Source organism: Macaca mulatta, chromosome 15 (assembly GCF_049350105.2).
Source record: "Macaca mulatta isolate MMU2019108-1 chromosome 15, T2T-MMU8v2.0, whole genome shotgun sequence".
NCBI lineage: Eukaryota > Metazoa > Chordata > Mammalia > Primates > Cercopithecidae > Macaca > Macaca mulatta.
Genome location: NC_133420.1, coordinates 19189058 through 19212647, shown reverse-complemented (window position 1 = coordinate 19212647; position 23590 = coordinate 19189058). Strand labels below are relative to the sequence as shown.

At 48.5% G+C, this 23590-nt stretch overlaps 1 protein-coding gene across 21 annotated transcripts in view; it reads left to right on the top strand.

Moving 5' to 3' along the window:
* Window positions 1-23590, top strand: part of ODF2 (outer dense fiber of sperm tails 2) — a 47410-nt gene that overhangs the window by 7949 nt on the left and 15871 nt on the right. For 17 of the 21 annotated variants that reach the window (XR_013405424.1, XM_015116690.3, XM_028834763.2 and 14 more), the window contains 8 exons: window positions 5912-6082; window positions 8130-8290; window positions 9712-9841; window positions 10409-10540; window positions 19559-19630; window positions 20783-20854; window positions 22230-22346; window positions 22992-23177. Coding sequence is in view for 20 of the 21 variants with exons in the window: in XM_015116690.3 (XP_014972176.1) it covers window positions 5912-6082; window positions 8130-8290; window positions 9712-9841; window positions 10409-10540; window positions 19559-19630; window positions 20783-20854; window positions 22230-22346; window positions 22992-23177 (1041 nt within the window). In the remaining variant the exon portion in view is untranslated. The remainder of the gene's footprint in view (window positions 1-5911; window positions 6083-8129; window positions 8291-9711; window positions 9842-10408; window positions 10541-19558; window positions 19631-20782; window positions 20855-22229; window positions 22347-22991; window positions 23178-23590) is intronic. The other 4 variants (XM_077967613.1, XM_077967621.1, XM_077967619.1 and 1 more) reach the window with 1 other exon arrangement.

Genomic DNA, 23590 nt, shown 5'->3' with positions numbered 1-23590 from the left:
CCGTGGCTTATACCTGTGATCTCAGCACTTTGGGAGGCCAGGGCAGGAGGATCACTTGAGCCTAGGAGTTCAAGACCAGCCTGGGCAACACGACGAGATTCTGCCTCTACAAAAGATAAAAAATTAGCTGAGTGTGGTGGCACGCACCTGTAGTCTTCCTAGTTAACTTGGGGTGGGGAGGCTGAGACTTCAGTATGCTGTGATTATGCCACTGCACTGCAGCCTGGGTTACAGAACAGGACCCTGTCTCAGGAACAAAAAGATTGAGACAGGTATTTATGCATGATAATGAAGCATGGAGATGCACAACATATAACATTTGGCCGGCCTTATTTGTGAAGAAAAGGGGCGTCTGTGTCCATGTATAAACACATATGTTTATATGTACAGAACGTTTTCTGGGAGAATATGCAAGTAGTGGTAAGCAGTGATTGCCTCTGAGGTATGGCAAGGTTTAATACTTTGTTTTTATTTATTTATTTACTTTTTGAGACAGAGTCTCATTTTGTCACCCAGGCTGGAGTGCAGTGGCGTGATCTCTACCTCCTGGGTACAAGCGATTCTCCTGCCTCAGCCTCCCGAGTTGTTGGGATTACAGACATGCATCACCACACCTGGCTAATTTTTGTATTTTTAGTAGAGACAGGGTTTTGCTATGTTGGCCAGGCTGGTCTCGAACTCCTGACCTCAAGTAACCCGCCCACCTTAGCCTCCCAGAGTGCTGGGATTACAGGCGTGAGCCACCACCACGCACAGCCAAAAATGCCTTCTTTTTTTTTCTGAGACAGAGCCTTGCTCTGTCTTCCAGTCTGGTGTGCAGTGGCATGAACTCGGCTCACTGCAACCTCTACTTCCCAGGTTCAAGCGATTCTTCTGCCTCAGCCTCCTGAGTAACTGGGACTACAGGTGTGCGCCACCACGCCCGGCTAATTTTTCTTTTCTCTCTTTTTTTTTTTTTTCTGAGACAGAGTCTCGCTTTGTCGCCCAGGCTGGAGTGCAGTGGTGTGATCTCGGCTCACTACAAGCTCCATCTCCCAGGTTCACGCCATTCTCCTGCCTCAGCCTTCTGAGTAGCTGGGACTACAGGTGCCCGCCACCACACCAGGCTAATTTTTTGTATTTTTAGTAGAGATGGGGTTTCACCATGTTAGCCAGGATGGTCTCGATCTCCTGACCCGGTGATCCGCCTGCCTCGGCCTCCCAAAGTGCTGGGATTACAGGCATGAGCCATTGCGCCCGGCCCAAAAATGCCTTTTAAAAAAGTAAAAAGCCTTGGTAGTTTTTGTTTTTCTGTTTTTGTTTTTTTGAGACAGAGTATTGTTCTGTTGCCCAGGCTAGAGTGCAGTGACATGATCTTGGCTCACTGCAACCTCCATCTCCCGGGTTCAAGTGATTCTCCTGCCTCAGCCTCCTGAGTTAGCTGGGACTCAGGCATGCACTACCACACCCAGCTAGTTTTTGTATTTTTTGTAGAGATGGGGTTTCACCATGTTTGCCAGGCTGGTCTTGAACTCCTGATGTCAAGTGATCTGCTCGCCTTGGCCTCCTAAAGTGCTGGGATTATAGGCGTGAGCCACTGTGCCTGGCCTCCTTGGTAGTTTTCAAAGTACACATCACAGAGATGCTGCTATGAAAAATTTTCCTGTTGACGTGGATTGCTGGGGTAATAATCCCCTCTGGAAAGCATAATGCCACTTCCAGCCCCAAATCCTAGAGATGGAAGGTCCCAGAGAGGTGGCCTGCCCAGGTTCTCTCGGCAGCTGAAACAGTACCTGTCTTTTCTGCTTTCATTCTTGGGTCTGTCTGCCCCTTTCTATTTTCAAGTGGCTTCCTGTGACCCTGAGAGGCCCTAACTCAACCCTGTCCATCATGGACGGAAGGTGAACAGCCCCTGGAGGTGGAAGTTTGGGGAAGATACGGAAATGAAGACCAAAAGCTGCTGTATGCATGTGGGGTTCTTGTTTGATATCTTACAACTCTTGGAATATAAGATCATCTTTGGAAGAAAGAAGGTCTAGGTTTTTTTCTTGCCTCTGTTACTAAAAGTGATCAGCCGGGCGTGGTGGCTCACATTTGTAATCCCAGCACTGTGGGAGGCCAAGGCAGGCAAATCATGAGGTCAAGAGACTGAGACCATCCTGGCCAACATGGTGAAACCCCATCTCAACTAAAAATACAAAAAGTAGCTGGGCATGGTGGCATGTGCCTGTAGTCCCAGCCACTTGGGAGGCTGAGGCAGGAGAACTGCTTGAACTCTTTAGGCAGAGGTTACACTGAGCTGAGATTGCGCCACTGCACTCCAGCCTGGCAACAGAGCGAGACTCCATCTCAAAAAAAAAAAAAAAGTTCTACTCAAATCTGGCTGCTGTTAAGTTTCAAAAACTTCTTGTTGAAAAGTACAGGCCTGGGAGCAATGGCTCACTCCTGTAATCCCAGCACTTTGGGAGGCTGAGGCAGGCAGATCACCTGAGGTCAGGAGTTCGAGACCAGCCTAGGCAACATGGCGAAACCCCGTCTCTACTAAAAATACAAAATTTACCCTCGCGTGGTGGTCAGCGCCACTAATCCCAGCTGCACAGAAGGCTGAGGCAGGAGAATCGCTTGAGCCTATGAGGCGGAGGTTGCAGGGAGCCAGGATCACGCCCCTGCACTGTAGCCTGGGCAACAAAGTGAGTCTCCATCTCAAAAAAAAAAAAGGAAAAATGAAAAGGGGATGGGCCGGGCCTGGTGTCTCACACCTGTAATGCCAGCACTTTGGGAGGCTGAGGCAGGTGGTTCACCTGAGCTCAGGAGTTGGAGACCAGCTTAGACAATGTGATGAACCATACGTCTACCAAAAATACAAAAAATGAGTCTGGTGTGGTGGTGTGCGCCTGTGGTCCCAGCTACTTGGGAGGCTGAGGTGTAAGGATCGCTTGATCCTGGGAGGCGGAGGTTGCAGTGAACCAAAATTGTGCTACTGCACTCCAGGCTGGTTGACAGAGTGAGACCCCATCTCAAAAAAAAAAAAAAAAAAAGGAAAAGTGCAGGGACATACACCCATCAGAAGTGTATTGCTCCATGAATTTTCACAAACTGAAGTTACCTGTGTAATGATCACCCAGCATCCTAGAAGCTGCCCCTGGCTTTTATCTATGTCACTGCCTCCCAATCACAAGGAGTAACTAGTCACACTGTCTCCTATATATATATTTTTTGTCATTTTAAAAAATAAATAGTCATGTATCAATTAACAATGGGGATATATTCTGAGAAACATGTTGTTAGGCACTTTCATCATTGTGCAAACATCATAGAGTGTACTTACACAAACTGAGATTGCTAGAGCCTGCTCCACACCTGGGCTGTGTGGTGTAGCCTATTGCTCCTAGGCTGCAGACCTCTGCAGCATGATGCCATACAGAATACTGTAGGCAACTGTAACACAATGGTAAGTATTTACATATTGAAACATAGTAAATATAGAAAAGGTACGGTAAAAATACGGTGTTTTGGGACCACTGTCATATATGGTAAAAATACGGTATTTTGGGATCACTGTCATATATGCAGTCCATTGCTGACTGAAATGTTACATGGCACATGACTGTTTATACATTTTCCTATTTTTGTCCTTTCAAGTATTAAAAGTAACTTCTTTTCTTCTAAAAGCAATATATATATATAGCTGGATGTGGTGGCTCATACCTGAAATCCCAGCACTTTGGGAGGCCGAGGTGGGCTTATCAGGCGTTCAAGACCAGCCTGGCCAACATGGTGAAACCCAACCTCTACTAAAAATACAAAAATTATCTGGGTATGGTGGTGGGCACCTGTAATCCCAGCCACTTGGGAGGCTGAGGCAGGAGAATCACTTGATGAACCCAGGAGGCAGAGTTTGCAGTGAGCCAAGATTGTGCCATTGCACTCTAGCCTGGGCAACAAGAGCAAAACTCTGTCTCCAAAAAAAAAAAAAAAGCAAAAAAAAAAAAGCAATATATGGCCAGGCACGGTGGCTCACTCCTGTAATCCCAGCACTTTGAGAGACTGAAACAGGCAGATCACTTGAGGTCAGGAGTTCGAGAACAGCCTGGCCAACATGGTGAAACCCCATCTCTACTAAAAATACAAAAATCAGCTGGGCATGGTGGAAGGCACCTGTAATCCCAGCTAGTCGGGAGGCTGAGGCAGGAGAATCGCTTGAACCTGGGAGGCGGAGGTTGCAGTGAGCCGAGATCGCATCACTGTACTCCAGTCTAGGCGATGGAGTGAGACCCTGTCTCAAAAAAAAAAAAAAAAAAGTGTTTACAGCTTTGTATAAAGTTTCCTGAAGCATACATGCATTTAAAAATATTTTTAAAAATATTTAAAAAGCTGGGACTACAGGTGCCTGCTACTATGCGCAGCTCGGGCGTCATCCGCCCGCCTCAGCCTCCCAAAGTGCTGGGATTACAGGTGTGCACTGTGCCTGGCCCCTAAAATATTTTTTTAATTTTTTTTTATTTTTATTTTTTTCTTGAGATGGAGTCTCGCTCTGTTGCCAGGCTGGAGTGCAGTGGTGCAATCTTGGCTCACTGCAACCTCCGCCTCCCAGGTTCAAGCGATTCTCCTGCCTCAGCCTTCCAAGTAGCTGGGATTACAGGTGCGTGCCACCACGCCCAGCTAATTTTTGTATTTTTAGTAGAGATGGGGTTTCACCATGTTGGCCAGGATGGTCTCGATCTCTTGACCTCCTGATCCACCCGCCTCGGCCTCCCAAAGCTAAAATATTTTTTTATACTGACGTATTTAAAAAAGTATTTTCCAGGTATTGTACCATGTGCATTTATAATATTTTTCTATATCATCAAAATAACAATGATTACTCCTAAGAGCATTTCTTGATATCATACAATATCTGGTCCTTTTTCAAATTTACCCACTTGTTTCTAAAATACCTTTTCAGCAGATTAATGTACCTTTGTAACTAATCCACTATCAGGTATTCATATTCATTTAAAAGACTTTTGACATATTTCATTTCTATTCTAGGTATAAAAAAAAGTATTGCCCTAAACTTTTGCCAACTTTGGGTATTAATATTTTTGCTGATTTGTTATATCATTTCTTTATTAGTCTTGTCATTGTTAGAGACAGGGTTTCTCTCTGTCACCCAGGCTGGCATGCAGTGGTGCTATCATAGCTCACTGCAGTCTTGAACTCCTGGACTCAAGGAATCCCCTGCCTCAGCCTCCTGAGTAGTTGGGACCACAGGCATGCACCACTACACCCACCTGATTTTTGTTTTTGAGATGGAGTTTCGTTCTTGTTGCCCAGGTTGGAGTGCAATGGCGCGATCTCGGTTCACTGCAACCTCCACCTCCCGGTTTCAAGCGATTCTCCAGCCTCAGCCTCCTGAGTAGCTGAGATTACAGGCATGCACCACCATGTCCGGCTAATTTTGTATTTTAGTAGAGACGGGGTTTCACCATGTTGGTCAGGCTGGTCTCGAACTCCTGACCTCTGGTCATCCACCCGCCTTGGCCTCCCAAAGCGCTGGGATTGCAGGTGTGAGCCACTGTGCCCAGCGCCAGCTAATGGTTTTTACTTTTGTAGAGACAAGTTCTCGCTATGTTGCTGAGGCTGGTTTTGGCTTCCCGCCTTGGCCTACCAAAATACTGACTTTACAGGATATCCAGCCTATGTTCTTTATTTTAAACATAACATTGTAACCCAAACTTTTAATTTTGATGTTGGGAATTCTCCAACACCATCATTTAAACATGGATAGGTGATGTTCCATCACGAGGGTTCAGAGTATGGTTCTTCCTGGGGCCCCCAAGTTAGCTGTTACAGCTTTTCCCGTCTAAACAGTAAATAAGCCTCCAGTGGTGGAACTCATGGTCAAGGTTCTGCCCTCTGAGTTCATTTGTTTCTCCCTCTTCTACATCAGAATCCACCTCATTGCCTGGAGATCACGCCACCATCTTCAGAAAAGCTGGTCTCAGTGATGCGGTTAAGTGACCTCTCTACAGAAGATGATGACTCAGGTCACTGTAAAATGAACCGTTATGATAAGAAGATTGATAGTCTAATGAATGCGGTTGGTTGTCTGAAGTCTGAGGTGAGGGAGGTAGGGGGCTGGGACAGCTAGTACCCTGAGGATGTGCAGGAGCACCCAGGTGGATTTCCTGCCTGGTCCCTCAGCCTGCCTCTGCAGGCCTTCTGATCTCCTCTGCAGGGTTGTCCTGGGCTTCAGGTGCCTGCCCGGGGAGGTAGCTGGGGCAGCATGGGATCCCATCCCACCAACAAGGGCCCTCTCTATTGAGCATGTAGCTGTCCTGTAGCGCCCGGCCTGATCTGACTTTTTAAAACAGCATGTGAAGCCAGTGGTGGTATTGTCTTCATTATAGAGATGAAACACCTGGGAAACTAGGGCCTATGCCTTCCACTTTATATAAAGTTTAACAAAAAACAGGCTGGGCGTGGTGGCTCACGCCTGTAATCCCAGCACTTTGGGTGGCTGAGGCAGGTGGATCACCTGAGGTCAGGAATTCAAGACCAGCCTGACCAACATGGTGAAACCCCATCTCTACTAAAAATACAAACAAAACTTAGCGGGCATGGTGGCGTGTGCCTGTAATCTCAGCTACTCAGGAGGCTGAGGTGGTAGAATCGCTCGAACCCAGAAGCCAGATTGCAGTGAGCCAAGACGCACAATTGCACTTAGCCTGGGCAACAGAGACTCTGTCTCAAAAAAAAAAAAAAAAAAAAAAAATTAACAAAAACAAAGCCCCAAAGAGGCCAAGGAAGTGTGTCCTCAGTTGCTGTGCTGTCTCTTGGGGTGGGATGTGGCAATGAAATTGGAAATAGAACCTGGAAGTCCAAGGTCCCCAACTAGGAAGTTTGCAGAGTTGTCATTAAAATCCAGGCCTTGGGCTTGGATTGCTGTCTCAACATATGTCTTCACTGCTAACACAACCTGTGTCTTTCATCCTCCACCCGGTACTTGAGGTCCAGAAAACCTGGAGAACCTAGGGCAGGCTGCCTGGCAATAGGCCCTTCTTGGCCGGGTGCGGTGGCTCACGCCTATAATCCCAGCACTTTGGAAGACTGAGGAGGGCAGATCACTTGAGGTTAGGAGTTCAAGACCAGCCTGGCCGACATGGTGAAACCCGTCTCTACTAAAAATACAGAAATTTGCTGGGCATGTTGGCACACGCCAGTAATCCTAGCTACTTGGGAGGCTAAGGCACGAGAATCTGTTGAACCTGGGAGGCGGAGGTTGCAGTGAGCTGAGATCGTGCCACTGCACTCCAGCCTGGATGACAGAGCGAGACCCTATCTCAAAAGAAAAAACAAAAAAGCCCGTCTTCCCCTATAACTCAAAGTGCAGGAGCCTTGTTATGATGTCTCTCCTCCTATGGTGTGCCAGCCAAACCACGGTTTGCAACCTGGCTTCGTTCCCAACCCACAAGTCACTGGGGCTCTCTCTACTGAGCTTCCTCGGCTACAAAAAGAGAATCAGCATTGCAGCCACTTTGAGGCATTTCCATTGAGGGCATTTGGAAGCTATGGAAAGGATTTATTTTAGTTAATTTATTTAGCCAGGCGTGGTGGCTCACGCCTGTAATCCCAGTCCTTTGGGAGGCCAAGGCAGGTGAATCCCAGGAGAGTCAGTCTTCATGTCAGTTAACTGAGATTGCACCCATAAGGCCCTGGCACGCAGCCTGTGTAGTTCTCAATTGGAGGGCCCCTTATTTAATTAATTAATTAATTTATTTATTTAATTTATTTTTGAGAGGGAGTCTCGCTCTTGTCGCCCAGGCTGGAGTGCAGTGGGCACGATCTCGGCTCACTGCAACCTCTGGCTCCCAGGTTCAGGTGATTCCATCCTGCCTCAGCTTCCAGAGTAGCTGGGATCATAGGCACGCGCCACCACATCTGGCTAATTTTTAGTAGAGACAGGGTTTCACCATGTTGCTCGGGCTGGTCTTGAACTCCTGACCTCAAGTGATCCACCCACCTTGGCCTCCCAAAGTGCTGGGATTACAGGCGTGAGCTACCATGCCCGGCCAGGGCCTTATTTTCGTCCAGTGCATTAAGCTTAGCAATGTGGCATAGAGGAAGGACCTCCCCTCAGTGGCTCCTGCCTGGGTCCCCCTGCACAGGTCAAAATGCAGAAGGGTGAGCGCCAGATGGCCAAAAGGTTCCTGGAGGAGCGGAAGGAAGAGCTGGAGGAGGTGGCCCATGAACTGGCCGAGACTGAACATGAGAACACGGTGCTGAGGCACAACATCGAGCGCATGAAGGAGGAGAAGGACTACACCATGTAAGGCGGCGCCTGCCCTGCCCCCGCTGATCTATTCCTCCCTGCTAGGCTGCCCTGAGCGCTGGGCAATAATGGAAAGCAACGGAGGGGGTGGGCATAGGCACTGTGCCTGTGCCCTGGAGCCTGTTCAACAGTCACACAGTTAATTACAGTTAATTACCTGATTGTGCTTATGATTTGTACTATGAGGGAAAGGGAGGACCCTGTGGATTGCGGTGTGGGGCTGGGTAGCAGGGAACTCTTTCTGGAACAAGTGATATTTAAGGGGCGTCCTGCAGGATGGTTAAGTGTTCGGCAGGTGGGTGCTGGGGAAGAAAGCACGCTACTCAGTGGGAACTTCTTAGGCGAAGGCCCCAGGGTGGGAAGGTATTTGTAGCTGAGAAATGGAAAGCAGGCCAGAGTGGGTGGGCAGAGGATAAGGGGGCCACACAGGTTGGCAGGGGGTCAGCTCTCAGCAGCCACTTGGAGGCATTTCCATTGAGGGCATTTGGAAGCCATGGAAAGGATTTATTTTAGTTAGTTAATTTATTTAGCCAGGCGCGGTGGCTCACGCCTGTAATCCCAGCCCTTTGGGAGGCCAAGGCAGGTGAATCACAAGGTCAGGAGTTCAAGACCAGCCTGGCCAACATGGCGAAACCCCATCTCTACTAAAATTACAAAAAATTAGCTGGGCTTGGTGGCGGGTGCCTATAATCCTAGCTACTCGGGAGGCTGAGGCAGGAAAATTGCTTGATCCTGGGAGGTGTCTCAAAATTTTTGAGATGGAGTCTCACTCTGTCATCCAGGCTAGAGTGCAGTGGCGTGATCTTGGCTCACTGCAGTCTCCACCTCCTTGACTAAAGCAATCCTCCTGCCTCAGCCTCCCAAGTAGCTGGAATTACAGGTGCCCACTACCATGCCTGGCTAACTTTTGTATTTTTAGTAGAGATGGGGTTTCACCTGTTGGCCAGGCGGCTATCTATAACACCTGATCTCAAGTGAACTGCCCACCTCGGCTTCCCAAAGTGCTGGGATTACAGGCGTTAGCCACTGTACCCAGCCTACAGCCACAGAAAGGTTTTAAAAGCAGGGAGGTGGCCTGACTAGCTTTGGCTCCAGTGTAGAGAAGAGGTAGAAGGGCTCAAAAGCATATCTGAAGATGGTGGGTAGGAGGCATGACACTGGTGGCTGTTTGAGAGAAAGAAGGCCACAGGTAGTTAATGTCTCCTGGTGTGGAGGCCCTGGTCTGGTGCCTAGGCAGATGTAACTTCTGGCCCTGCTCCTTTCTGAAGGCCACCCAGGCCAGAAGGGCTGTCCCTGCCCCCTCCCCCACTTTTCCCTGACCAGAGGTGAGCCCCCTAGGGCATTGTGAGGCAAGCCTTGGAGCTCTGGGCATGCGGGGGCCTGGGAGGGCTCACAGAGCCCTGTCTTTCTGGCCCCAGACTTCAGAAGAAACACCTACAACAGGAGAAGGAGTGCCTCATGTCCAAGCTGGTGGAGGCTGAAATGGATGGGGCTGCGGCTGCCAAGCAGGTCATGGCCTTGAAGGATACCATCGGGAAGCTGAAAACGGTAGGTGGCAGGTGGGAGGACCCCAGCCATGGAACTGGCCCAGGGAGGGGGCAGCTGCAGGCTGGGCAGGGTCTTTACGCGTCATCAGGCAGACTTTATGACATCTTCAGGCTGGGGGAGGGCATGCTTAACTAGGCCTCCACCAACCACTCTCACTTCCCAGTCCTTGACCCTTGAAGATGACCTCTGGTCACCAGGGCCTCTAAGGAGACCTCATCATGGGTCACCTGGGATCACAGTGAGTCAAGGCATGTGGTTGATTCCTGCAAGTATCAGCCACCAGGTCTTGTCATCCTGCTTTGCTTCCTCCAGGAAGTCTGCCCTGACTGTGCTCACCTGCACTGAGCCCTCCCACCCCTTTCTCCACCTTTGCTCGGAGCAGGCTTAGCTCCTGCTTGTCCCTTTAGGTCCACCGCCTCCAGGAAGCCTGCCCTTGATCACCTTGGCACCGTACACAGCCTGTTTCTCCTTGTCTGGGCTTTCTGGCACCAGCCCTCTTGAGTGCCCATGGGGCCTGCTTCTTCCCTTCTTCCCCTGCATCTGTAAGACTGCCTGCTTGTCTTCCAGGAGAAACAAATGACCTGCACGGACATCAACACCCTGACAAGGCAGAAGGAACTTCTCCTGCAGAAGCTGAGCACATTTGAGGAGACCAACCGCACCCTCCGAGACCTCCTGAGGGAACAGCACTGCAAAGAGGTGAGCTTGGGGTCCAGCTCTGTCCCTCCAGCCCCTCATGCCCGTCCTCTGAGCCTTTCTCTTTGTCTGTAAAAAGAAAGTAAGATTGGTGCCCAACCTGAGAGGGCCTTAGAGAGATGTAATGAAATCATTCACATGAAGTGCTCAGCCCCCAGTAGACAAGTACCGTCTTAGATGGTGTTGAATCCGAGCCAGGAAGCACTGGAATGACCTTGAAAGTCAGGAGAGGGGCAGTGGGGAGTCAGGGAGGGGTTCAGCCCAGGGCAAAGGAAAGAGAGTTCCAGACTTGAGCTTTTTATTCGGTAGGAGAATGATTAATGGCTGGCAGACATACATTGTGTGGTCTCATTTTGTTTTCTTAAAATATGTTCTCTGAGGCTGGGCATGGTGGATTACTTGAGGTCAGGAGTTTGAGAACAGCCTGGCCAACATGGTGAAACTCCGTCTCTACTAAAAAAAAACAAAAATTAGCCAGGTATGGTGGCATGTGCCTGTAATCCCAGCTACTTCGTAGGTTGAGGCAGGAGAATTGCTTGAACCCGGGAGGCGGAGGTTGCAGTGAGCTGAGATCGTGCCACTGCGCTCCAGCCTGGGTGACAGAATGAGATTCCATCACGGGAAAAAAAAAAAATTAGCCAGCCAGGTGTGGTGGTGGGCGCCAGTAATCTCAGCTACTCGGGAGGCTGAAGCAGGAGAATTGCTTGAACCCAGGAGGCAGAGGTTGCAGTGAGCTGAGATTGAGCCACTCCACTCCAGCCTGGGTGACAGAGCGAGACTCCATCTCAAAAAAGAACGTTGTCTGGGCTGGGTGCAGTGGCTCATGCCTGTAATCCCAGCACTTTGGGAGACCAAGGCAGGCGGATCACCTGAGGTCAGGAGTTCGAGACCTGCCTGGCCAACGTGGTGAAACCTCATCTCTACTTGAAAAATACAAAAATGAGCCTGGCGTGGTGACAGACGCCTGTAATCCCAGCTACTCAGGAGGCTTAGGCCAGAGAATTGCTTGAACCCACGATGTGGAGGTCGCAATGAGCCGAGATTGTGCCATTGTAATCCAGTCTGCGGGACAAGAGCGAGACTTTTCTTTTTTTTTTTTTTTTTTTTGAGACGGAGTCTTGCTCTGTCGCCCAGGCTGGAGTGCAGTGGCCGGGTCTCAGCTCACTGCAAGCTCCGCCTCCCGGGTTCACGCCATTCTCCTGCCTCAGCCTCCCGAGTAGCTGGGACTACAGGCACCCGCCACCTCGCCCGGCTAGTTTTTTGTATTTTTAGTAGAGATGGGGTTTCACCATGTTAGCCAGGATGGTCTTGATCTCCTGACCTTGTGATCCGCCCGTCTCGGCCTCCCAAAGTGCTGGGATTACAGGCTTGAGCCACCGCGCCCGGCCGAGGCTTTTCTTTTTTTTTTTTTTTTTTTTTTTTGAGACGGAGTCTCGCTCTGTCGCCCAGGCTGGAGTGCAGTGGCGCGATCTCGGCTCACTGCAAGCTCTGCCTCCCGGGTTCACGCCATTCTCCTGCCTCAGCCTCCCGAGTAGCTGGGACTACAGGCGCCCACAACCGCGCCCGGCTAATTTTTTGTATTTTTAGTAGAGACGGGGTTTCACCGTGGTCTCAATCTCCTGACCTTGTGATCCGCCCGCCTCGGCCTCCCAAAGTGCTGGGATTACAGGCGTGAGCCACCGCGCCCGGCCCCGACTTTTCTTTAAAAAAAAAAAAGTTGTCTGAACATTATATGTTAGCAAATACAGTCGACCCTCTGTATCTATGGGTTCCACATTCGTGGATTCAGCCAATTTGGATTGAAGATATTTGAAAAAAATTACATATTTACTGAACTCCTATAGACTGTTTTTCTTGATATCATTCCCTGAATCATATAACAACTGTTTACATAGCGTTTACCTTGTATGAGGTATTATAAATAATCTAGAGATGATTTAAAGTATATGGGAGGAGGTACATAGGTATATACAAATACTGTGCCATTTTATATCAGGGATTAGAGCATCTTTGGATTTTGGTATCCACAGAATGTTCTAGAACCAGTCCTCCATCAATACCAAGGGATGACTGTATTTCTTTTCTTATTTTGATTGTCAAATAAAAATTAATGATGTACAACATGTTTTGACATGTACACAATGTAGAATGGCTAAATCAAGGTAATCAACATATGCATTGCCTCACATACTAAGATATTTGTGGTGAAAACACTTAAAATGTTCTCTTAGCAATTTTCAAGTATATGGATCAGTAACTATAGTCACCATGTTGAACAATTTCTCCTTGTCTAACTGAAATCTTACATCCTTTGACCAATATTTCCCCAATGCCCCCCAATTCCATCTCTGGCAACCAGCATTTTCTGCTTCTGTGAATTCGACTTCTTTTTTTTTTCTTTTTTGAGATGCAGTCTTGCTTTGTCACCCAGGCTGGAGTGCAGTGGCACGATCTTGGTTCACTGCAACCTCCACCTCCCGGGTTCAAGTGATTCTCCTGCTTCGGCCTCCCAAGTAGCTGGGACTACAGGCGTGCACCACCATGCCTGGCTAATTTTTGTATTTTTAGTAGAGACGGGGTTTTGCCATGTTGGCCAGGCTGGTCTCGATCTCTTGACCTTGTCATTCGCCCACCTCAGCCTCCCAAAGTGCTAGGATTACAGGTGTGAGCTACCGCGCCCGGCCAAGTTCGACTTCTTTAAGTTCCACATACAAATGAAGTCATGTGGTCTTTCTGTGCCTGGTTTATTTCACTGAGTATAATGTCCTCTAGTTTTTTGTATGTTGTGAAAGGATTTCCTATTTGAAGACTCAGTAGTATTCCATTGTGTATCTCTACTGTGTTTTCTTCATTCATCTGTTGATGGACACTTAGGTTGATTCCGTATCTTGGTGAATAATATATTAGCAAATATTTCAGAAAAGACTGACAGTATAAACGGTTGTCTTCCTGTTTGGTTCAAAGCAAAGAGATGACAATAGTCTCAAAATGCCAGTACTAATGAAATGGTGACATTTTTCTTATTTTTGCTTTTTTTTTTTTTTTTTTGAGAACGAGTTTTGCTCTTGTTGCCCAGGCTGGAGTGCAATGGTGTAATCTTGGCTCACTGCAACCTCCACTAACTGGGTTCAAGTGATCTTCCTGTCTCAACCTCCCTAGTAGCTGGGATTACAGGTGCATGCCACCACACCCGGCTACTTTTTGTAGTTTTAGTAGAGACGGCGTTTCATCATATTGGTCAGGCTGGTCTTGAACTCCTGACCTCAGGTGATCCAACTGCCTCGGCCTCCCAAAGTGCTGTAATTACAGGCATGGGCCACCACGCCAAGCCCTGTTTTTTTTTTTAAACATTGTCAACCTTATTTTTATCTTTATTTATTATTTTTTTTTCTTGAGACAGAGTCTTGCTCTGTCACCTGGGCTGGAGTGCAGTGACACGATCTTGGCTCACTGAAACTTCCACCTGCTGGGTTCAAGCAATCCTCCTGCTTCAGCCTCCTGAGTAGCTGGGATTACAGGTGCATACCACCATGCCCAGATAATTTTTGTATTTTTAGTAGAGATGAGGTTTCACCGTGTTGCCCAGGCTGGTCTTGAACTCCTGAGCTCAAGCAGTCTGCCTGCCTCCGCCTCCCAAAGTGCTGGGATTACAGGCATGCACCACCACGCCCAGCCTTATCTTTAAAAATTAATATATTGGCTGGGTGCAGTGGCTCATGCCTGTAATCTCAGCACTTTTGAGAGGCCGAGGCAGGTGGAACATATGAGGTCAAGAGTTCGAGATCAGCCTGGCCAACATGGTGAAACCCTGTCTCTACTAAAAATACAAAAATGTGGTGGGCACCAGTAATCCCAACTAATCAGGAGGCTGAGGCAGGAGAATTGCTTGAACCTAGGAGGGGGAAGTTGCAGTGAGCCTAGATCGTACCACTATACCCCAGCCTGGGTGACAGAGTGAGACTCTGTCTCAAAAAAAAAAACCCACTAATATATAAAATAAGGCCGAGTGTTGTGGCTCACGTCTGTAATCCCCACACTCTGAGAGGCCGAGGTGGGAGAATTGCTTGAGGCCAGGAGTTTGAGACCAGCCTGGGCCACACAATGAGACCTCATCTGTACAAAACATTTTAAATTTAGCCAGGTGTGGTGGCGCACACCTTTGGTCCTAGCTCTTCGGGAGGCTGAGGTGGGAGGATCTCTTGAGCCCTGGAGGTCAAGGCTACAGTGAGCTGTGATTGTGTCACTCAGGCTGAGTGACACAGTGAAAGTATCTAAAAAAAAATTACATATGTATGTAAAACAAGTAATGTAAAGTGGTATACTCACTGCCCAGCTTTTTTTTTTTTGAGATGGAGTCTGGCTCTGTTGCCCCAGCTGGAGTGCAGTGGTGCAATCTCGGCTCACTGCAACCTCCCCGTCACGGATTCAAGAGATTCTCCCACCTCAGCCTCCTGAGCCGCTGGGATTACAGGTCTCAAACCCGGCTAATTTTTGTATTTTCAGTTGAGATGGGGTTTCATCATGTTGTCCAGCGTGGTCTCAAACTCCTGACTTCAGGTGATCCACCTGCCTCAGCCTCCCAAAGTGCTGGGATTACAGGCATGAGCCGTTGCACCCGGCCACTCACTACCAGCTTTTTTTTTTTTTTTTTTTTGAGACGGAGTCTCGCTCTGTCGCCCAGGCTGGAGTGCAGTGGCCGGATCTCAGCTCACTGCAAGCTCCGCCTCCTGGGTTCACGCCATTCTCCTGCCTCAGCCTCCCGGGTAGCTGGGACTACAGGCGCCCGCCACCTCGCCCGCCTAGTTTTTTGTATTTTTTTTTTTTAGTAGAGACGGGGTTTCACCGTGTTAGCCAGGATGGTCTTGATCTTGTGATCTCGTCATCTACCTGTCTTGGCCTCCCAAAGTGCTGGGATTACAGGCTTGACCCACTGCGCCCGGCCAAAATGGGAGGGCATGCTGCATGGGCCAGGAATCGAACCCAGGTCTCCTGTGTGGCAGGCGAGAATTCTACCACTGAACCACCCATGCTAGCTTTTAAAATGAGTGTCTACATAGTTGAATCCCTTTTGTGTGTCATTTTGCAATAACCTTGTCTCCCTCCCCTCAGAGGGAAACTTTATTAATATTTTTGTTTGTTTTGATACAGAGTCTCGCTCTGTCACCCAGGCCGAAGTGGCATAGTCTCGGCTCACTGCATCCTCTACCTTCCGGGTTCAAGCGATTCTCCTGCCTCAACTTCCCGAGTAGCTGGGATTACAGGAGTGCATCACCATGCCTGGCTTATTTTTTGTACTTTTAGTAAAGATAGGGTTTTGCTATGTTGGCCAGGCTGGTCTTGAACTCCTGACCTCAAGTGATCTGTCTGCCTTGGCTTCTGAAAGTGCTGCACTCCAGCCTGGATGACAGAACCAGACACTATCTCAAAAAGGGAAAAAAGCCGGGTGTGGTGGCTCACGCCTGTGATCCTAGCACTTTGGGAGGCTGAGGTGGGCAGATTGCCTGAGCTCAGGAGTTTGAGACCAGCCTGGGCAACACAGTGAAACCCCATCTTTACTAAAAATAGAAAAAATTCACTGGCATGGTGGTACGCTCCTATAGTCCCACCTACTCGGGAGGCTGAGGCAGGAGAATCGCTTGAGCCCGGGAGGCAGAGGTTACAGTGAGCTAAGATCACACCACTGCTCTCCAGCCTGGGTGACAAGAGTGAGACTCCATCTCAAAAAGGGGGGAAAAAAAAAAGCCTCTTGCTCTAGCCAGTTTTCTCCTTTTTTGTTTTTTTTTTTTTTTTTTTTTTTTTGAGACAGAGTCTCGCTCTGTCGCCCAGGCTGGAGTGCAGTGGCGCGATCTCAGCTCACTGCAAGCTCCGCCTCCCGGGTTCAAGCCATTCTCCTGCCTCAGCCTCCCGAGTAGCTGGGACTACAGGCGCCCACAACCGCGCCCGGCTAATTTTTTGTATTTTTAGTAGAGACGGGGTTTCACCATGGTCTCGATCTCCTGACCTTGTGATCCGCCCGCCTCGGCCTCCCAAAGTGCTGGGATTACAGGCGTGAGCCACCGCGCCCGGCCTTCCTTTTTTGATTTTGTAGCTTCTATCATCCTGGAGTCCCATCTTCAATTGGAGATGAAGGGTCAGCTAATTTGAATTCCCACCCAAAAGTGGTGTTTCCTGCTTAGTCCAGGCTCAGCTCCTTGGCGCCTGCCTGTGCTCAGGGCTGCCTCACCGTCTCGGTGTTTGCTGGGGAGTGCTCAGTGTGGTGGGGAACTGCTCTGGCTCTGGAGTCCGAATCAGCTTAGGGCCCAGTGCTGCCCCTTCCAGCTGTGTGGCCTCACTTGCCTTCACTTCTTCCAGACTCGGTCTCCTCCTCTGTGGGATGGGAGTGGTGATAGTGCATGGCTGTTAGAGTAGGGGCTTCGGTGAGTTCATGCACATAGGATGGCAGAAGATTTGGGCAGTGGTTTCAGTGCCCCAGGGGAGGCCTGGAGGGCAGTGAGAACAGCCTCAGGTTCTGCATCTGTGGCCAAGCCTTTTGTCCCATGTTCTTTGCCTCTTGTTGCCAGAGAAACCATAATACTGTCTTTTATCAGTTGCTAGGTCCCCAGGAAACTTTGGGAACCAGAGAGCCCTTTTCTCTTGGCTCATGAAGGGGATCTGTGGGTCTGAGAGGGAAAGAGGGTGAACAAGATGTCCCTCCCTCAAGGGATACTTTGTTCAGGTGCCAAGGAAAAATAGGGACAGTCACAAAGACACAGCCCAGTGAGAAAATGGGCCAGGGTGGGAGCAGGAAGTTCAGTCTAGAGTAAACCCAAATGACTCATGTGAGAGGATGCTAATCCTCACTGGTAATTAGAAAAGTGCAAATGAAACCATTTCGCAGGAGTGCTATTGGCAGATACTGGCAACAGAGGCAGAGGTTGGCTGCTGCCTGGTGCTGGTGAGTGCAGGGAAGCGAGTCCTCCCATGTCCTGCTTGTAGCCCGGCGAATTGGTGCAGGCATTTTGCAAGGCATTTCAGCCACAAATCTCAGACCTTCTGACCTGGCCATTCCTCTTCTTGGTATCCCTAGAGAGGCACTTTGTATATGCCCAGCAACATCTATTGCTGCAGTGTTTGTAGTTGCAAAACATGGGAACAGCCTCATTGTCCAGAGGTTGTGGGGAGAGTTTAAAAATGGCAATGGCATATTAGAGACAGGGAGAGGTTCAACATGCCATGGCACATTAGAGACAGAAAGCAGATCAGTGGTTGCTAGGGGCAGGAGTGGGAGGGAATGGGAATGGCTGCTTAATGGTGTAGGGTTTGTTTTTCGGATGATGAAAATGTTGTGGGAGCTAGATAGTGGTGATGGTTGTAAGTATGATGAATGTACTAAATGCCACTGAATTGTACGCTTAAAAATGGTTAGCCAGGTGTGGTGGCGCACACCTGTGTTCCCAGCTACTGAGGAGGCTGAGGTGGGAGGATCACTTGAGTCCAGGATTTCAAGGTTGCAGTGAGCTATGATCCATGATCACAACATGTACTCCAGCTTGGGTGACAGAGCCAGACTGTGTCTCTAAAAGAAATAAGAAGGTTAAAATGACAAGTTTAATGTTACATATATTTTACCACAATTTTTAAAAATTAATAATAGAATATACCGAAGTCATTTAATTGTACACTTTATTTTTTCTTCTAGCTTTATTGAGGTATATTTGACAAACAGAAGTCGTATATATTTTAAGATGTTCATCATGATGATTTGATGCCCATATGCATTGTAAAGTGACTACCTCAATCAAGCTAATTCACACATCCATCACGTCACATGGTTATCTTTTTTTGTGTGTGGTGAGAACACTTAAGATCTCCTAGCAGACTTCAAGTATATAATACATGATTAATTATAGTCACCATGCTGTACACTTTAAATGGTGTTCAAATTTATATCTCAATAAAGCTGTTCTTAAAAATTAAGTAACGGCTGGGCACAGTGGCTCACGCCTATAATCCCAGAACTTTGGGAGGCCAAGGCAGGCGGATCGCCTGAGGTCAGGAGTTTGAGACCAGCCTGGCCAATATGGTGAAACCCTGTCTCTGCTAAAAATACAAAAATTAGCCAGGCATGGTGGCAGTTATCTGTAATCCCAACTACTCGGGAGGCTGAGGCAGAAGAATCGCTTGAACCCGAGAGGCGGAGGTTGCAGTGAGCCGAGATCGTGCCATCGTGCCATCTCACTCCAGCCTGGGGTACAAGAGTGAGACTTTGTCTCTAAAAAATAAAAAAATTAAAAAAAATTAAGTAACACATAAATACAATATGGTATTATTTTCCTAAAGTTACACTTGAATCCCTTCCCGCTTCCCCCAGAGAAAAACAGTATTTCTCTTGATGTAGCAAAATACTGTTTCATTACAGAGAAACAGGATTTGAATATAATATTGAATTCTGTAAAGTATTTTCAATACAGAGAAATACAGTATTTCTCTCTGTAGATGCAGAGAAAAAGGATGGGAAGGATACTCCTCAAACTAATAGTAGTAGAGTAGGGTTTGGAGGTGGGTACAGGAGGAACTGTAGCTTTATTAGCATTCAGTATTTCATAGTGAGAATATATTCACCTATTACTTTTCAAATTAGAAATACAGCTTTTTGGGCCGGGTGTCGTGGCTCACACCTGTTATCCTGGCACTTGGGGAGGCCAAAGCAGGCAGATAGTTTGAACCCAGGAGTTCAAGATCAGCCTGGGCAAACAGAGATACCCTCCAACTCTACAAATAATAATAATGTTTAAAAAGTCAGGCATGGTAGTGCATACTTGTGGTTCCAGCTACTAGGTCGGCTGAGATGGGAGGATGGCTTGAGCCCAGAAGGACCAGGCTGCAGTGAGCTGTGACTGCATCACTGCACTCCAGCCTGGGCAACAGAGTAAGACTCAAAAAAAAAAATACAATTTTTGGAAAAGGTAAAGAATCAATAAAATGTAGACATCTGGGTTTATTGCTTAATGACTTGACCTTTTCCTTTGCCTTTCTTTGAAGGATTCTGAAAGACTAATGGAGCAACAAGGAGCACTACTGAAACGGCTGGCGGAGGCCGACTCAGAGAAAGCGGTATCTAAGGCTCCCCCTGTCTACTCTAGTGGGTACAGGTGGCAAGGGTGTTGTTCCACTACAAAGTGTAGAGGTGCTTGGATCAAGGCAGGAGGGCTGGAGCATTTCGCTGGGTCTTAGTTTCATGATCCGTAAAATGGGCTGATGTCCTCCTGTCCTGCCTGTTCTGATAGGCTTGTGTAGTTAGTTACTTGAGACCTTGAACCACAAAGCTGGACACCAACATGAAGGCAGGTAATAATGATGTTGGATTTGTAAATCATCCTTGTCTGTTAAAGCTGGATTTCCTTATTTGTATTATGGATTGAAAGCCATCAAAAAGCACACACCTTTGGACTCAGTAATCCTAATTCTAGGAGTCTCTCCCAAAGCAGCATGTTTCAAAGTCTATTCATGGAACCCTAAGTTCCTTGAGATGTTAATGAGTGCAAGAAACCAAAGGGGAGGTTCCATAGCCAGTTAAATTTGGGAAACCATAGGCTGGCCTGAACATAAAGTTCAACAGCTTTTTCCAAGACTTTTTTGGAGTGTCTGCTGTATTAATGCTTTTGTAAGTCTCCAAGAGAGGGGAGGGAGATGGAGGCCCAGTTTCCCAAGGTGTGGCCTGTTTCTTCTGATGCTTAGTCAAGGAAGGAGTGGAGATGCAGCAAGCTTGGCGATAATGCATTCCCAGCTCAAGAACCCTTGTTAAGTTATGATATACGTCAGTAACTTGAAACATCAAGCAGCTCTTTCGAAAGATGCAGAAGATTTAATCACATTGTGGTCAAAATGAGATTTTACTATGGAACAAAGTAGGCATATGACTTTTTTTTTTTAAAGGGTGCTGAGTATATGACTTTTAATATTCATTAACTAGTTATTTCTACATGGGGGGTTACGGGGTTTCTTTGGAGGAGTTTTTTGGTGTGTTCTCAATGTTTTCTACAATTAACATTACTGTTCTTAAATTGTAAAATAAATACATGTTCATTGTTTAAAAAAATTTTTTTAATGCATGTGTTAGGTGCTTCCTGCCAGGATCTCTGACATGGGCCAATATACATAGGACTTTGGGCCCCAGTGGCCAGGCACTCAGAAGTCTCTGTCCTCCCTGGGCTGGGCCTCTTTGCCCTCCCCAGGAGGCACCTGACAGCTTTTGTTCTCTTCCAGCGCCTGCTGTTACTGCTGCAAGACAAGGACAAGGAGGTGGAAGAGCTCCTTCAGGAAATACAATGTGAGAAGGTATTGTCCCCAGTTGTGCTTTTTCTTTCTTTTTTTTTTTTTTTTTTTTGAGACGGAGTCTCGCTCTGTCGCCCAGGCTGGAGTGCAGTGGCCAGATCTCAGCTCACTGCAAGCTCCGCCTCCCAGGTTTACGCCATTCTCCTGCCTCAGCCTCCCAAGTAGCTGGGACTACAGGCGCCTGCCACCTCGCCCGGCTAGTTTTTTGTATTTTTTAGTAGAGACGGGGTTTCACCGTGTTAGCCAGGATGGGCTCGATCTCCTGACCTCGTGATCCGCCCGTCTCGGCCTCCCAAAGTGCTGGGATTACAGGCTTGAGCCACCGCGCCTGGCCTCTTTTTTCTTTTTTTGAGACGGAGTCTTGCTCTGTTGCCAGGCTGGAGTGCACTGGCACAATCTCAGCTCACTGCAACCTCTGCCTCCCAGGTTTGAGCGATTCTCCTGCCTCAGCCTCCCAGGTAGCTGGGACTACAGGTGTGCGCCACCATGCCGAGCTAATTTTTGTATTTTTAGTAGAGATGGGGTTTCACCATGTTGGCCAGAATGGTCTTGATTTCTTGACCTCGTGATCTGTCTGCCTCGGCCTCCCAAAGTGCTGGGATTACAGGCATGAGCCACTGCGCCCAGCTGCAGTTGTGCATTTTTATGAGCCAGTAGAACATAATGGATATGCAGAGAGCTGGGTTCAAATCCTGCCTTTGGGCCGGGTGCAGTGGCTCATGTCTGGCACTTTTTTTGAGACCAGCCTAGGCCTCTCCCTAGCAATTTGGGAGGCCAATGCAGGAGGATTGATTGAGACCAGGAGTTCGAGACCATCCTGGGCAACACAGAGAGACCCCATCTCTGCAAAATAAAAATAAAAATTTTAAAAAATCAGCCAGGTGTGGTGGCATGCACCTGTAGTTCCAGCTATTCTGGATGCTGAGATGGGAGGATCACTTGAGCCTGGGAGACTGAGGCTGCAATGAGTCGTGGTCATGCCACTGCACTCTAGCCTTGGCAACAGAGTGATACCCTGATTCAAAAAAAAAAAAAAAAAATTGTTGACCAGGCATGGTGGCTCACGCCTGTAATCCTAGCACTTTGGGAGGCTGAGGAGGGTGGATCACTTGAGGTCAGGAGATCGAGACCAGTCTGGCCAACGTGGTGAAACCCTGTCTCTACTAAAAATACAAAAAACTAGTTGGGTTTGATGGCATGTGCCTATAACTCCAGCGACTCAGGAGGCTGAGGCGGAAGAATTGCTGGAGCCCAAGAGGTGGAGGTTCCAGCGAGCCGAGATTGCGCCACTGCACTCCAGCCTGGGAAACAGAGCGAGACTCCGTCTGAAAAAAACAAAAAATATTGTGCCTCCATCACTTTCTCTGTCTCTCCACAGGCTCAAGCAAAGACAGCCTCTGAGCTTTCTAAATCCATGGAGTCCATGCGTGGGCATTTGCAGGCACAGCTTCGGTCCAAAGAAGCTGAGAACAGTCGCCTGTGCATGCAGATCAAGGTACCTACTGGCCCCACAAGTGGGGAAAGAGGAGGCAAGGCCTGCCAATTTGATGGTGGTGGCCTGGCCCAGGTATCACACTCAGGAAGTGTGCCTCCAAAGGTTTCTGAGACAGCTGATGACAAAATACTCAGGCCTCAGAGACATTCTAGGACAGTGGCAAGAGCAATGGACAGAGACCCAGGAGGTGTTGGGCATCCTTCCCAGCAGTGACGGGGTTGTGTGCCATGTCCCCAGGCCTATCACTTAATCCCCTAGGCCCTCAGTTCTCCTAATTACCCAAGAGAAAGGGATGGTCTCTTTGTAGCCCAGGGGTCCTCTGAGGTCATACATCTGCTGAGTGACCAAGGAATTCTCTCTGAACACAAGGCTGGGAGTTCAGGGAAGGATTCCAGAGCAGTTCTGAGCTAATATCAAGACCCCATGGGCTGAGAGATCCAGGGAGGTATCGTGGGAGCTGGGAGGGACCATGTCTCTGGTCCGAGTTAGGGGAGCCTCTTACACAGCTGAGCATCTGTTTTCTGTCTTCCTCGTTTCCTCTTTGCTCTTGCCTTTTCCTCTCTTTCTCCTTCACCCTCTGCTTTGCCTTCCCACAACCTCCTTGTCTCTCTTCTCCCTCTCTGTCCCAACCCTTCCCCCTTCCAGAATCTGGAGCGCAGCGGGAATCAGCACAAGGCAGAAGTGGAGGCCATCATGGAGCAGCTGAAGGAGTTGAAGCAGAAGGGAGACCGAGACAAAGAGAGCTTGAAGAAGGCCATCCGCGCCCAGAAGGAGCGAGCCGAGAAGAGCGAGGAGTACGCCGAGCAGCTGCACGTGCAACTCGCCGACAAGGTCACAGGCCTGGGGTGCCCAGCTCCTCACCTGCCCTGTGGAGGGCTGCGTGATAGCAGAGGGGTGGTTGGCCAGATGGGTAGTGGAGGGGTGGGTGGATGAGGGATGGTAGTGGTGGAAAGGATAGATGACTGGGGAGGAGGGAGAGGGAGTTAAGGGGATCAAATGGGTAAAAGCTGGATGGGTGGGTGGCTGGAGATGATTGGAGGCTTTGTAGGAGAGTTCAGCCATGTCAACTTTGTGGGTGAGAATGATGGTCAAGGAAGGATTTACAAACAGGACACATTTGATTGCTAGAAATCTGGGAGCACTAACTGAGCTCCCACTGTCAGTCCCAGCGCCCCCTAGAAAGGTGAATTCCAGAATGAGGTTTAGGTTACCAGGGTGAGAAACCACCTAGGATGAGCCTGCTC